Source organism: Lutra lutra, chromosome 4, assembly GCF_902655055.1.
Source record: "Lutra lutra chromosome 4, mLutLut1.2, whole genome shotgun sequence".
Lineage (NCBI taxonomy): Eukaryota > Metazoa > Chordata > Mammalia > Carnivora > Mustelidae > Lutra > Lutra lutra.
Genome location: NC_062281.1, coordinates 103548183 through 103562959, shown reverse-complemented (window position 1 = coordinate 103562959; position 14777 = coordinate 103548183). Strand labels below are relative to the sequence as shown.

At 48.9% G+C, this 14777-nt stretch overlaps 1 protein-coding gene across 4 annotated transcripts in view; it reads right to left on the bottom strand.

The window, feature by feature from the left end:
* Window positions 1-2542: 2542 nt before the first annotated feature.
* The window catches only part of SORT1 (sortilin 1), a 64052-nt gene continuing 51817 nt past the window's right edge, over window positions 2543-14777 (bottom strand). For all 4 annotated transcript variants that reach the window (XM_047723860.1, XM_047723861.1, XM_047723863.1 and 1 more), the window contains exons 12-20: window positions 14178-14280; window positions 13691-13859; window positions 12921-13111; window positions 10181-10370; window positions 6696-6812; window positions 5998-6106; window positions 4485-4591; window positions 4052-4175; window positions 2543-3636 (exon numbers count right to left, since the gene is read on the bottom strand). In XM_047723860.1, coding sequence (XP_047579816.1) covers window positions 3622-3636; window positions 4052-4175; window positions 4485-4591; window positions 5998-6106; window positions 6696-6812; window positions 10181-10370; window positions 12921-13111; window positions 13691-13859; window positions 14178-14280 — 1125 coding nt within the window. In that variant the 3' untranslated portion in view covers window positions 2543-3621. The remainder of the gene's footprint in view (window positions 3637-4051; window positions 4176-4484; window positions 4592-5997; window positions 6107-6695; window positions 6813-10180; window positions 10371-12920; window positions 13112-13690; window positions 13860-14177; window positions 14281-14777) is intronic.

The following is a 14777-nucleotide window of genomic DNA, read 5'->3' as shown; positions in this document are numbered from 1 at the left end:
CGGCACGTCTTACACTTTGGTTTTGTTCAAAGGACATTTAAGTCCCTGTTTACCTCCCTGCTTGAGGCCAGGTAGTAGCAAAGTTGAAAAGCTGAAGCTCTGACTTTAGCAGTTCCAAGCATCCGACTTCAGATGGGGCGAGGAGGAAATACCAACAAGCAGGGAGAGCTCCACAACCTCTGCGCGTGGAGGCAGGGTTCTTAGAGCCTCCTGAAGGGAAAGAGGACCTCTCTACTTGGAGGATTGGCCTAGAACAGAGAGAATGGACTGAAACTCCGGCCAGCCCTGCCACCTGGGGTGGGTGTGGACGGCTCCGCACTCCCCTCTGTATCCTGGTCCTGTGACCCAGGCCATGGGAGAACCAGTTGCAGTGTAGAGAGCCAGTGCAAGGGCTGGAGGCGGCCAGCCTGTTACTAATGTGTCATGGATGAAAGGCCAGCTTGGATATGGAGAGGCCCAGAGGCAAACCTAGGAATTAGAGAGGTACACATTGGAAAGCCTACTCAGAGGCAGATGGCAAGTTCTAAATTTCAGTTATAGCTCATCTATTGAATCTTCTGAGCCCAGCTTAGAACTGCCAGAACTCTCCAGACTTTTTTCTTCTCCTAAGTGGGATCCCTATTCAAATACCAGCTCAGGTGCACACACCCTTGGCCTCTAGAGTCACCAACCCAAAGCTCTCTTACGGCCAAGGTGCCGATCACAGGTGAGGGATGGTGAGTTCTCCACCCGGACTTAAAAGCTCAGACCACTGTAGACAGTCTGATGTGTCCAACCTTTCTTACGGTGCTCAACCCTATCGCTGAAACCTCCAGAAATCATCTCTTCTGCTACCATCAAGGCCGAGATTTTATACAATGATAAGCTACACTTTACTTTCAAAGATAATGCTCCTAACCTAACATCAGTAGAACAAATTAGAAATCGTTCTCTCTTCGAAGCCATCACGGATAATAGGCTGTTATACTTGCTGGCTGAGGGCATACCTTTGTGAGTGAGCAGGCTGAGATGGGAAGCTAACTAGCTAATGAAGGCTTGTTAGCAGTCCTCCAAACGACTGAGCTAGCCAGCCAGACAGATAAGGATGAGAAAACAAGGAGAGGGAGAAGGTAGTTCATCAAGGGACAGCTCACACCTGCATCTAGATGAGGGGCAGTTTCTAAATACACATTCAAAATTACCATTAATTTTTGTTTTGAAGCCATGTAAAACAGGAGAAAAAAATTTTCCCCCACAGTGGCAAAAAGGAGCGACACTGCTTCCACAGAGATGCCACCCATCCCTCTCCTGAAGGACAGAGAGGCAACTGTATGCAGGAACCCTGCACGCCCTGGGCACGCAGCCCCTGCACACATAAAAACGTTCAAAAGCTCTAAAGACAACCGACTGGCACTGCTTGCCATGCACACAGAGACCCTGGACAATTTACTCACTTTTTGTACCTCAGCTCCGTCTCCTGAAAAATGGGGACGACAAACCCCTGGCCTTCAAAGAGAAAGTCTCATCAAGAATGTTCTAAGTTTCCAATGACACAATGCCAAGTCAAAGTGCTCTGAAAATTGCCAAGTTCTACAGAAGTCTCAGATACCCTTAGAAGCCCAGAGCTCTAACCTTATTTGGTTAAGGAAGAAGATAAACTTTCCTACATCCTAAAATAAATCAGAGAATTACCACATATGCACACATCTGCCCAGGCGAGTATAAGCTGCAGGGAGAAGGTGTGCGGCAGGAGTGGGTCTTTTCTGGGCATCAGAATCACTTTGGGCAGGAGGTGAGTGTGTCTGGGAGAAAGACTGACACGTTTTCATTTGTGACCTGGTCTATCTTTGGATTTTTAAATTTAAAAACTATGCAAAATGAATGAGCTTTTCCTAAAAGACCAGTGCTCTATGGCTCAAACAAATACGAATTCTCTTCACAAAAAATGCCCTAGCTTTATTTCCCAACTGAAGCTCCCTGACTCATTTAGTTCTGCTGCAGCTTCAAAGTCTCTAACCTTCTCCAACCACCCCCTCTCCCACTTTCCCTGCTGCTGTTAATCCATTCTGGGGAGGAGAGAACACAGCCATCTGCTCATGCATTCTGACAAAAGTTGATTTGGCACGTCTACTTTTTCGTGACTTTATCACCATAAAATGAACTAGCAGCAAAATGGCAGTTACCAAAGAATGTCCCAACCGTAATTACTGGGAGAAACTGTGGCCAGCACAGTAGGGACACTAAGACCAAAAATGTACTATACTATATACCTGGAGAGCAAATATTCAAGCTCTATTAAAATGAATTATTGCAGCTTTCCATTACTGTGTGGCCACCCAAAACTCCACCTCACCACATTCTACTGTTAACTTGATCTGAAAAAATGTCCAGTGGAAAACTTCCTTAAATTTAAAATACGAACTTAACGCATCAGGTAAAACATCACCTACACTACACACGTGTTTTCGGTTGGTTCGGCCAGAAGTTTCATGCCAACAAATTAGTTGGCAAAGCTGGAGAAAATAGGTGAGGAAGAGAGCCTGGTAATAAAATCTTGATTTAAAAAAAATAGTTTATAAATCTGAAAACATGTCTAGTCCTGGCTCCATGTACAACAGCAGTCCAAGAGGAAGCAAGCAAGTAGCCATCCTAAGGATTCACCACTGTGCCCACAGGTGGAAGAGGACACGGAGGACTGTGATGTTCAGTCCTCAGGGGCCACCCCGGGCACCCTCCCTCGGCTCCAGTGGAGAGACCCCACAGCCTGGGCAGATATCCAGGGCAAGCCCTCACCCTGTCCTTGAGCAAGTTCACAGGCACAGACACGAAGCACGGCTGGAAAGATCTTGGAAGAAGCAAGAATTTGTCCTTTAATAGGTGCTAACCCTAGTCAATTCCCTGCTGCTCCCTTCTTCCTGCCCCAAGTTAAAAATATTGCCCTTTAAGTTTTCCTGATTTAGTGTCTTGGAAGCACATGGTTAAGTCAGTTGCCAAAGGGCAATTAACGAGGGTATTGCCTAATTAAATGGGGTGGGGGGAAGAGACACCACTGTGGTCCATGGTCCCCAAAAGAGCAAGCAAGCAAAGGCAGGGTGTGTGTGAGGAGCTGGTGTGCAGCACTCTCGGGGTGGGGCTGTCCCTGGCCAGGGAAAGGCCGCCAGGCCGTGCCAGTCATCGCAGCCCCCGAGTACCTCTCAGCAGCTGCTCCGCGGCGCCGGCAGAGCCTGGGGACAGCACCGAGTACTTGGTGATGGTTGATGCTGGGGCTGGCAGGTGCCTGGGGGCAGGCGCCATGCAAAACATGCAAGAGGGGGGTTAGTGAAACATTCCCTTCCAATCCCATTTCCCTTACCAAACAGAAACAAAACCAAAAGAACCCATACTTTGCAAAAAGACAGAACTTGAAATAAAAAATTAAAGAATTTAGATTCCCCCACTTCTCAGAGCCAATCGTGAGAGTGTTTCGGGTTCCCACCCGCCCACATTTCTTTAGCGCAGGTCCTTTTGGCTTTGGTGGAAGCAGCAGAAACAGAGCTGGGTCCCTCACAATGGGAAATTTATTCCCCCCAAGTCGGAGCCACAGGGCGTGTGAGAGGTACTGCGGTTCCATCATCTGTGCTCGGTCCCAGCCGCTTTGAAGAGCTATTCCAGGAGGTCCTGAGAAGAGAAACAGAGACTATATTATTTGCACACTAAAAAATTCCTATTTTGAGGGGCAACTGGGTGGCTCAGTCATTAAGTGGCTCCCTTCGGTTCAGATCATGATCCTAGGATTCTGGGATCGAGCCCCGGATCAGGCTCCCTGCTCGGCGGGAAGCCTGTTTCTCCCTCTCCCACTCCCTCTGCTTGTGTTCCCTCTCTTGCTGTGTCTCTGTCAAATAAATAAAATCTTAAAAAAAAAAAATTTCTATTTTGAAAGTTCTGACCTAGTTTCTGGGCTGGCCAAGTCTTATAGGCATTAAGTAGCTGCTGCTGGCTTACGCGCCCCCTCTGCCTCAGTCAGATTCTGATTTTGAAAGGAACAGGAACACCCCTTTCTTGTGCTTCCGGGCCACCCGTCAAGAAGTCTTACCTCATCTGAGTCATCATGATAACCACTCTTGTGAGTGTGGGAGGCTGTGTCCAGGGCATCCACACCATCCACGCCATTGGCCTCGGCATGCTGCTGCAGCACGGAATAGCGATGCACCAGGAACCTGGGGGTGGAGACCTCCGTGAGCTGTCCCATGGTGACATGTGTCATGGGGACATGGGACATGAGACATGCCTCCCACAGGCCTGCGGACTTTCCGAGTTCTACACACTCACGGCACGAGTCACACACATGGGAGGCACAGCCCACAGTCAGCATGTGGCAGACAGAAGCTCTGAGAAGGTCTGGGCCTGATGCTTCAGGAACACCACTACCATTGGCCAGTTTTTGCTAGGGGCCAGCTCAACCACACGCCCTGGGCTGCCTCTGCAGCTGGAGTTTGGTACCTCTGGCTGACTGCCATGCTCCTTACCTTCCCCCACAGACGTACTTCTTCACAATGAGCACCCCTGCTACGACTGTGACCAGCATCAATCCCACGGTGGCCAGGATGATTGGAACAGAATTTGACTTGGAGTTCTTGACAAATTAAAACACAGACAATTTCAGGTGTGCACATGCTAGGACTGAACTCAATGAGGCTGTTCCTTCCCCTGGTTTCTCTGTGAATGACCTGCAGTCTCCAGGCCCTTTGTGCTTTCCCCGCCCCCGCCCGCCGCCGGACTGTCTCAATACTACCAGGAGTGCATCACTGATGGCAGAGGGGAACCAGAACTTCGGCTGCCCGGAAGCTGCCAGAATGGTCCAAACTCAGGCTCTAATATCCGAGTTACTCTGGGAACTATGGCAATGACCTAGGTCAAAGAGCAACTGAGGCTGTTTCCCACTAGCCATGTGGAGTGGTGGAGCACTTAGGGGCACAGTGGGAAAGGGGGAGAATGACAACAGTGGGCCAGATAAATCTGGAACATGGCCAGTCCCTGGGAAGAAGCTGTGCCCATGCTGCCTCAGGCAGGACATCGTGTAACATGAAGACTCTTGTTTTTACTTCATTTTTGGTATGTTTTTGCGAATAAGCCTTTTCATATTATTGCTGGAGTGGGCCCTACCTGTTTCAGGGTGGGAGATAGGGAATGTGTGTTTTCAGTGAATCCAAGAGGTGGCGGAACTGGATTCTGGGACACGTTATGTCCCTGGGGGCAGGAGTCCTGTCCAATCACACACATACACACTGAGGATAGCTACTAGGGATGCAGGGTGAGGGTGCAGAGAAGAGGGAACTTGCCCCCTGACAAAGACACACACCCACATTCTGCTCCTGCTACCTACCTAATCCTGCCCGTGTCAGGCCCTCATCCCTCAGAAGGCCAGAGAGGAGGGGACTGAGGATCGTCTACCTCCCATTTTATGGATTAGGGAACTGGGGCCCACAGCTGACTGCCCCAGTCACACTGCTGGTCCAGTGCTTCTTTATCAAAAGGCTTCCTCTTTACCACTTCCCACATCCCAGCCAGACGGTTCAGCACCACAGAGCTGTAATCTGCCTCATAACCCGCTCCTACATCACAAACCCATTAGTACCGAAGTTCAGTTGTCTAGTCTGAGCACACTTAGTATGACTCAGCACAGAGCCCACCTATAATGAGGGCCAGGGCTCCTCTCTTCCTGCCCTTTACAGCCTGACTTCAAGTATTTTTCCCTAAATGACTCTCAGCCCCCAGAAATGTCCTCAACCTGATGCTCCCAAGAATTCAGAACAATTGTATAGAATTCTACTTTGTTCCTCCAACGATAACGTTTTTAGCATGGAGTTTATCATGCTGTGTAGCCCATCCTCCATCCTAATGGTCTCCTGTGCACAGTGCAGGCTGCCTGAAGTAGTCCAGCCTCTTTGTATTCAGTCATAAAATTCTCAGTGCTGCTGCTTTGTTTCTGGCAGAACACAAAAGCCCACTGGTCCCTAAACCAGATCTACTTTACTGTACCTGCTTTTCAGGACTCAGGAAGTTGCTTGTGCATTTCTTTTTCAAGTCTTTTACTTCTCGGACTGGATTCACGCCACCCTGGCATCTGTCTCCTGGAATTTTTCGGTACCTGAAAAAGCACAGACAATTTCTTGTCAGACCATTAGGATGTATACCTCGTTCCTGAAAGCAAGATTTGAAAATCTGCAGAAAAGCTTCTCAAACTTCCACCCCCTTTCAGGCCTGAGGGGAGAGCCTCGGGAATGTTTTGGGGATGTTCTGTGTAGTCTCAGGCCCTGAACAGCCCAAGTATCCCTGGCCTTCCTGCAGAGGCATGCCTGCCTCTCTGGGCCACGAGATGGGGCCAAAGTACCATGGCCCAAGGAAAGCACGGTAACACACCGTACAAAAATGGGAGGGGGGGTATGTACTGTGGGGGAAGTACTGTGTCTCCTCTGGGGCAGCACTGCCCCCACACAGTGGCTACTTACACTTAAACTAAGTAAAATTAGTTCAGTTGCTACACAGGGCTAATGGCTACCATATGGGACACAGCAGACGAGAGGGCATTTCCAGCGCCACAGAAAGTTCTGTTCCACAGTATTTTCCTAGCATGCTCTAGAACACTGCCTGCATGGAGGTGCAGGGCGCGGTGAGTGGGGGCTCACTCTGCACAGCAGGGACACGGCTGTCACGACTCAGGAGGGGAGGCGCCTCACCCATTTGTTGTCAGGTGCTCCTCTCTGCCGTACAGACAAAATTCCAGATCGTGGCCCTTTAGCTCTGGCTGTTCCACACATTTGGAGTCATTTTCTGGACGGAAGTAGCCAAAATCACTGTAAGAGTCCACAAATACAGTATGTTTCAGAGCTGTGGAACGGCAGTGAGGGGACCATCGATGAAGGTTTTATGTGGCGCAGGCAGATGGACAGCCCAGTCTGTGGCTGCACGAGAGCAGCCCTGCCACCTGTGAGGAAGGCCCACTGAGGAGGACAGACATGGAGAATGCTCAGCTGGGGGACCAGCAGCTCATGGAGCAGGCCTGGTGCACTTGGGACTCGGTAGCTAGAAGCCTGGCACAGACAGCAGCGGCTCCGGGAAGGGACTGCCTGCAGCAGGGTGGGGACTCACTCGAGAACTCAGACACTAAGAAACAGTGGCACCAGCAACAGATCTAAAACCACGATGCTTAGTTACTGTTTTATTTACCTCCAAATCACTCATTATGTTCTCTGGGTGTATACCCTAGGGTGTGTATCAAATCCTGCCTACCTGCCCCATTTCTGTCCCTCTTAGCTTCTTAGGATCCTTGTCTCCAATGTGGATGCCTGCCTACCTTTCATCCTATCCCATCTCTCCACAGTGCTTCCCATCTGCTCTGCTCTCTCTGCTTCCCCCAAGAAATAATATACTGCCTCCTCTCCAAGGCTGATCCCCCGCATAAGTGTCCATGCTCCATCCCTCCAACTGCCCTGGGACCTTGCTTGGCTGACCATGTGGAGGGACCATCAGGCCCACTCACCTGGGGGCTTCTCCTTACCTGTATGTATCATCTTCCTTCCCTCTCTTTTTCTTTACTGGCCAAATCTCTTAAACGAGTATTTCGTACTTGTTCACTTTTTATCCTGTGCATTTTGGCTTCAATCCCCCGTACTACCTTGGAGGCAAATGTCTGAGGCCCCCAGGATGCACAAGTCTGGCAACCTTGGGGAGCCTTCTCCGGTCTGGCCTGCCCCGCGCCACCCCCATGTGCTGCCCACGCCTGCCCACGCCCCCGCAAAGCTGGCTCACCTGCTTCTCTCTGCACAGTTTATGCCTCTGCCTTCCTAACCCGGAAACGCAGACCCTTGCTTGCGGTCTGCAATTCATTCTCTTACACCGTATCTGCTCTACCTTTGTGAGCTTAACTGTTTGTTGCAGCTAAAACTTCCAGGTTTTACCTCTCTTGACCTGTGATCCTACATTTCCAAGTTCCTGCTGGATGTTACCACCTAAATCTGCTGACAGAACCTCAAATAAATAGAGCATTCAATACACATCATGTCCTCTCCTTCGAGCCAGTCTTTCCCACCATTTCCCTGTGTTTGTCCATGGCACTACATTCCTTCCATTATCTAAGTTGCAAATTCGAGGCCTGGGCCTGCCCCATCTGCACCCTCCATGCTTCTTTATCAGGACGGCTGCGACTTGCCCTCATGGCCTATCTCCCAGCACACCCTTCCCTCGCACCACTCCACTGGCTTTAACGACTGTTTCTTCCCAGATGTGCAAAGTCAAGTCCTAGCGCTTGTCAGGGCTCAGCTCAAATGTTCCTCCTCAACAAAGCCTTCTCTGAGCCATCTCCCTTCAGCTCTAGATGGAATGGCCTTTCCCTTCTCTCAATCCCCCAGGCACTGTTTCACCGCATAATCCTGTGCATCTGAGCGTCAATAACAAACTTTTCATTGTCACTTTGCACCGCCCTGTGCACAGCAAGGATGCAACAGATGCTCGGGGGGTACATGGATGCTGCTGGTACTTCAAGGTCATGCTGACAAATATTTAAGGAGCAGGGTAAGAAGAACAAAAGAAGTCGAAGATACCACCCCTCCGACAGGGGGAGAGTTATGGTGAGAATTTTAGGTGTGCAATCCCACATGTCAGGGAAAGCGCCCTTTGTCCTCACAGTCACACACTTCTCAAGCATGGGCGGGACAGGTGCAGGCTCCAGGGCCGAACTGCTGGGCGCACATTCCAGCTCTACCACTTTTGGCTGAGCCGCTGTGGGCAAGGCAGTGACGCCCTCTCTGAACCTTCATTTCTCCCTTGGTGAGACGGAAATGGCAATGGTCCCTATCTCAGAGGGCTGCTGGGGGTAAATGCAAATGGCTCGGGACAGTGCCTGCTACAGAGTCAGTGCTTGGTAAGTGCCAGGGGCTGTGCTGACTACTCCGTGCTTATCAAACATAACGCCCTCAAGGAGCTTAGAGTTTGAAGGCAGACCCAAACCTCTCTATGACAACCAAAACCCAGCAGCAGGTGTCCTGCAGGAGTGCAGAAGAGGGAAAGCCGGGGAAGGTTTTGTGGAGGAGAGAAGTGAGCTAAGTTCTAAAGGCCAAGTAGGCATCCCCTAAGCCTGGGGGGTAAGCAGGCAATGTGGGGAGACTTCCCGGCAGAGGAAGCCCCATGGACAATGGCACGCAGCTCTGATGAGGCACAGCAGATCTGGAAAGAAGGTTGGGGAGTTAAGATCCCAGTCTGTGTGCATTCTAGAATGAAGGCAGCCCATGAGAGTGTCACAGTCAACATGTTCTAGCCCTAGACTGACACCACAGCCATCGGAGAGATCCCGTTCCTTGTGGAAACACAGAAGGAGCACCCCTGGCCCGTTCCATGTGCAGATGGGAGCCGCACCAGGGCAGGGGGTCTACACTGGTCAGACTGGGAGGTTTGCTCAGTCCCGTATTCTCGGTCACCTGCAGTTCTAGAGAATGTGATGTGGGAGGGACATGACTGCTGTCTGTCTGCACTCTTTTCCAGATCTTCCAGGATTCACCTTTATTTCCTGCCAGTATGATTTGAAGGAAATGAGTTCGGGAAGCAGTACCCCTGCTTGGTGACCTGGGGACTGCCTTGCCCTTAGACAATCAACTAACCCCATGCTGGCCGTGCCACTGACCCTTCAGCACAGATGGTCCTGAGCTCACGGGAGTCCACCTCGATGGCCTTTAGACCTTGATGGGACATCTGGGCCATCAGTACCCTGACATCCCCTCCTGTCTCAGGACAGAACCACACTCGCTGCCTTCAGTCTTGCAGACAATCCAAAACCTAGCGCCCCACCTGCTGAACTCAGGCTGTCAGTGTTCAGTGGGCACACAGAAGTCCAACCCCCTCCCAGCTCCTGCACAGCCTTTCCTGGTGGTCTCTGCCCTATTGTCCCCTCTCTGGGTTTCTGAGCTCTCTTCCTCCTTACACACCTCTCTCCCTTGCTATCGGGCCAGGATTCCAGGGGTTGTCGCCAGTTGTCCAACAACTGTCTGATGTGACACCTCACCTGTCCCGTTACTAACAACTCTGGATCCCTTCTCTGTGCTTCCATCTCCTCAGTAAGCAACAGCAGCTCTCCACCCTCAGGGAAGAAAGGATCTGAATCCTTTCCAGCTGCCCCTCACCTCCTCCCACATAGCAAAGCAGCTAACAGGGATCTGAGGGAAGCCGATACCAGAGGAAGTCCTCCAGGGAGCAGGGACAGACAGATGGCTGCTTGGTCACAACGTAGTCCCGACCGTTCTGGCAGACGGATGACTTGCGAAGCCGCAGGTACTGCTCTTTGTAGCCCAAGATGCAGCCGTCTGCGTAATCTCCGGGGTCTGCGGAATGAGCCAGCCATATGGTATAGTCCTTCTCCTCACCTAAAGAGAAGACAGGCTGTTCAGGTCACCGCCTGGCCCCACACCTATGCATGCGAGGCGGCTGCCAGGCGGAGAGCAGAACAAGGAAGGGAAACGCGGATGTCTGACTCACGCTACTGCCGCATTTTGGAGCTGCAGACAAAAGTTGCAGGACCTGGTACCTACTAGTGGTTGGCATCCCCTCGCGCCAGAGGGTTCTTCACCTTCCACCCCGCTTTTGGGTATTAGGAGAAACTGCATTTGTTTCACAGTGGGCGGCTGCATGGAGCCACTCTGAGCTTTCCTCCAGGGGGGGAGGCTGCGGTCTCCCTGCTGTGTGCACCTGTGCCCCAGTCAGCAGGAGCTGCCGCAGGTAAGCAGCGAGGTGGTTCCTTTTAGGACAAGACACCAGTTAGCCTAAAGCATGGGTTCAGTTTCACCATGGGTTGGCTTGCCTCAAACAGAAGGGAAGACCATCTCTTTCTAGACTTTTTACTCTAGTTGACTGGCTTTCAAGTAGACCATTGAGGATAGTCAATCTGGCTTCGTAAGTCATATCATCCACTCCTAGAAAAATGACTCAAAGCCTATGGCCTAAAGACTGTGGATTAGGTTTTTATCCTTTGGGATCTGAAGACCAGCATGGAGGCTGCTACGAAGCAGTTGCTTACCAAATCTCTTAGCGGTGTTAAACTTTAGGGGTAACTGCATAGCGCCTTACGAGGGGAAAACTCATAAGCCAGCTCCTTTACAGTCTACTAATGAATCTGGAAAATAAGGACTCTCGGGCATTAAATCATATTTAAACACCCTGTAGAAAAGTAAGGTCCAAACAGAATGCTCAGGGGTCACCAAACTAACATTTGGAGGAAATGGACCCATCCTACAATCAAACGACAGGACCAAAATTCAACCACAGTGACTTGAAGCCTTAAGGCCTTTTGTTTTTTTTTTTTAAGATTTTATTTAATTCAGAGAGAGAGTGAGAGAGTACACAAGCAGTGGGGAGAGGGAGAGGGAGAAGCAGGCTCCCCACTGAGCAGGGAGCCCAATGCGAGGCTTGATTCCAGGACCCCGAGATCATGACCTGAACTGAAGGCAGACACTTACAGATGGAGTCACCCAGGTGCCCCTGAAACTTTAAGTCTTTTATCCTAACACACCAACAAGAAACTGCAGCTCGAAGGGTGGGGGACTTTTCTCCAGTTTTTTCTTTTATCTTCCATATTTTTCAGTACAATGTCAGCATCTTTGGTACTGGGCTCTGGGTTTGCTTGGGATTCTTTTTACCTCCTTTTCTGAAGCCATTTTCTGTGCCTTTTTAACATGCTTTCCAGCCTGAAGTCACAGAACTCTGAAATGGCCCACATGGGCTCATTGCTAGCCCAGTCATCATTCTAGAGCCTCGCCTGGGGCTGACATTCAAGCCAAAACTCTGCGTGAAAACTTTCTCACTTGAATGTCTTTTGTTGCTTTTTTTTTTCTTCACTTCAACGTTTTGGTAAGGGACACAATCAGTCAGATGCTCTTTGAAACACACTTTTCTCTAAAGCTTTCTCTTTACAGGTCTGCTGCAATCAAGGGTGAAAACCCCTGAAATGTCATGAAATAATTTTAGATAAATGCAAGCATGCATTATCCTTACAAGCAGAAATAAGTCCCACAAAATGTTACAGAGCTCCAACAGTGTGAAGCTACCTTCTCCTATGTGAGAGCCTTACCCACTTATTGCTGGTCTGAATTGAGATTTACTATAAGACTAAGTGTCAAATATACACTGGATTTTGAAGTCTTAGAAGAGAAATATAAAATACAAAACAGGGGGGCACCTGGGTGGCTCAGTGGGTTAAGCCACTGCCTTCGGCTCAGGTCGTGATCTCGGGGTCCTGGGATCGAGCCCCACATCGGGCTCTCTGCTCAGTGGGGAGCCTGCTTCCCCCCCTCTCTCTGCCTGTCTACTTGTGATCTCTCTCTCTGTCAAATAAAAAAATAAAATTAAATTTAAAAAAAATAAAATAAAATACAAAACAGGAGCACCTGGGTGGCTCAGTGGGTTAAAGCCTCTGCCTTCAGCTCAGGTCAGGTCATGATCCCAAGGTCCTGGGATCAAGCCCCGCATTGGGCTCCCTGCTCGGCAGGGAGCCTGCTTCTCCCCCTCTCTCTCTGTCTCCCTCTCTGCCTACTTGTGATCTCTGTCTGTCAAAACAAAACAAAACAAAACCATTTCATCGATAACTCTTAATATTGCTTATATGTTGAAATGATAACATTTTGGATATGTTGAGATGATTGTATTATTATTAAAGTAGATTTCACCTCTTTTACTCCTATAACGCAGGGGATAGAATAATTTAAATCATACATGTGGTCTTCAATTTATTTCTCTCGTACAGCGCTAGTCCAAAGAGGGAAACTGCATTTCTGATACCATTCCTTGCCTGATTACCCACATTCTTCAATCTTCTTACCTGTGCATTTTCTTATTCCAGCTAAAAGAAATGAAACTGAATTGGTTATTTAGGAAAATGGGCTTATAAGTTTCTAGTGGAAAACGTCAAAGGAGGTACTCACAGTTCCTTTCAAGGACATCTTTAAAATCAATGGTGTAGGAGACCCATTGGCGAGTCAGGAAAGATTCTGTGAAACCCCAAATGCTGATATTCATGGACCGAGCTCCAGGTTCTGAAGCGAGGCCAGTAAAGTAGATGGGCTCCCTGGTGAACATGTAGGTTTGCCAGCACTGACCTTCATCTGTGGAGAACCTGGAACCACAGCCAGAGAACAACTGTGACAGAGGATCAACATGTACAGGAGTTTCAGGAAACCACTCTAGCGGTTTGATCCCAAACCAGAGAAAGCCCTCATATTTAGGTGATGGCTTACTGACTGATGATTATATTAATTTTTAATGCCTACAGTTAATAGGTGGGTAAAAGGGATTCATTGAAAGAGTAAAGAAGAAAATGTCTTTATAAAATTTCTTTCACAGGAAGGAATAAATAAACAGAAATAAACAGAAATTACTTTGTGTATCTTATACTTAAGGAGTCACCTTCCACCCAAAGTGCTAAAACGCTGTGTAAGATTCTTGTGGAGAGAAAGAAGAATATTTTTAAAAAGTGACAAAAAGTGTTAGCTAGAGGAAGTCAGAAGAAAAAGCAAAGCCACTGAATGTGGGTTGCAATCCCTTCAAGAATGATCCCCACAGTTCTGCAGAATGCACACATTCGAGTCAGGATCTGTAACCAGTCCCTCACCCCTCCAGTTCTCCCCACAACTAAGAAGCATCCCACAGTCGCCCTCCGTGGAGATAGTGTGGGTGGAGCGGAGCTCATGCATACTTAATCACATTGATAGGATGGCTGCTGTGCTCAATGGCCACAATGATGCCTCCGGAATCCAGGATGGTGTAATAGTGGGGTCCTTCCAGCATCTTCGTCCAGGAGTAACCGCCATCATCTGAGATGTATACATCTGGGATCATCACTGAGATGGCATCCCCTACACTACCTGCAACACAACCCATCTTATCAGCAAAAACCAGCAACGGAATGGAGGGGTTTTAGCGTTGAGAGAATGATTTTCAATGAATTTACCCTATTTCCCGTCATGTCTCTTGTAACAGAAAAAAAGACCACAAAATTTGGGAAAGGGAGAAATCATGTTTCTCTCTCTAGGGAAAACCCAACATACCATTATCATGTAAGAAACTCTATAAAGCATGGTAAGAGTCATGTCTGGTGGTTTTCTTACAGGATTCAAGACTGGGACTGAGTCTCAGCATGCTCAGCTGATGGTTCCCGGGGAGATGAGAGGAGGGCTGCTTACCGTGGGCAATGACTATGCCGACGGCCTTAGGCTCAGAGAGTGGGGCCATTGGAACGTTTAGCTTCTGGGAGATGCTGTAGGAAGCGTGAATATGAAGGCTGCACTGTGAAAAGAAACCAAAGCTTAGATTAAAACCAAAGGTGTAATTTTTAACTCATCTCACAGACCCTTCTAAGGAAGCTCTGAACTGAACCCAGACTTCAGTGGGATACTCTTCAAAAAAGTTGGGGTAAAATACCATAAAATTTACCATCTTAGCCACGCATGTTTAAATGCGCAGCTCAGCAGGGTTAAACACATTAACAATGTTGTGCCACCATCACCACTGTCCATCTCCAGAGCTTTTTCATCTTGCAAAACTAAAAGTCTAACCCATTAACCAGTAACTCCCAATGCCCCTCCTCCCAGATTTCCCGACCTTCCAGAATGGGCACCACCATTCTACTTTTTGATTCTATGAATCTGACTATTCTAGGCACCTTACAGAAGTGGAACGGTATTTGTCTTTTTTTTTTTTTTTTAAAGATTTTATTTATTTATTTTACAGAGAGAGAGAGAGAGAGAGATCACAAGTAGGCAGAGAGGCAGGCAGAGAGAGAG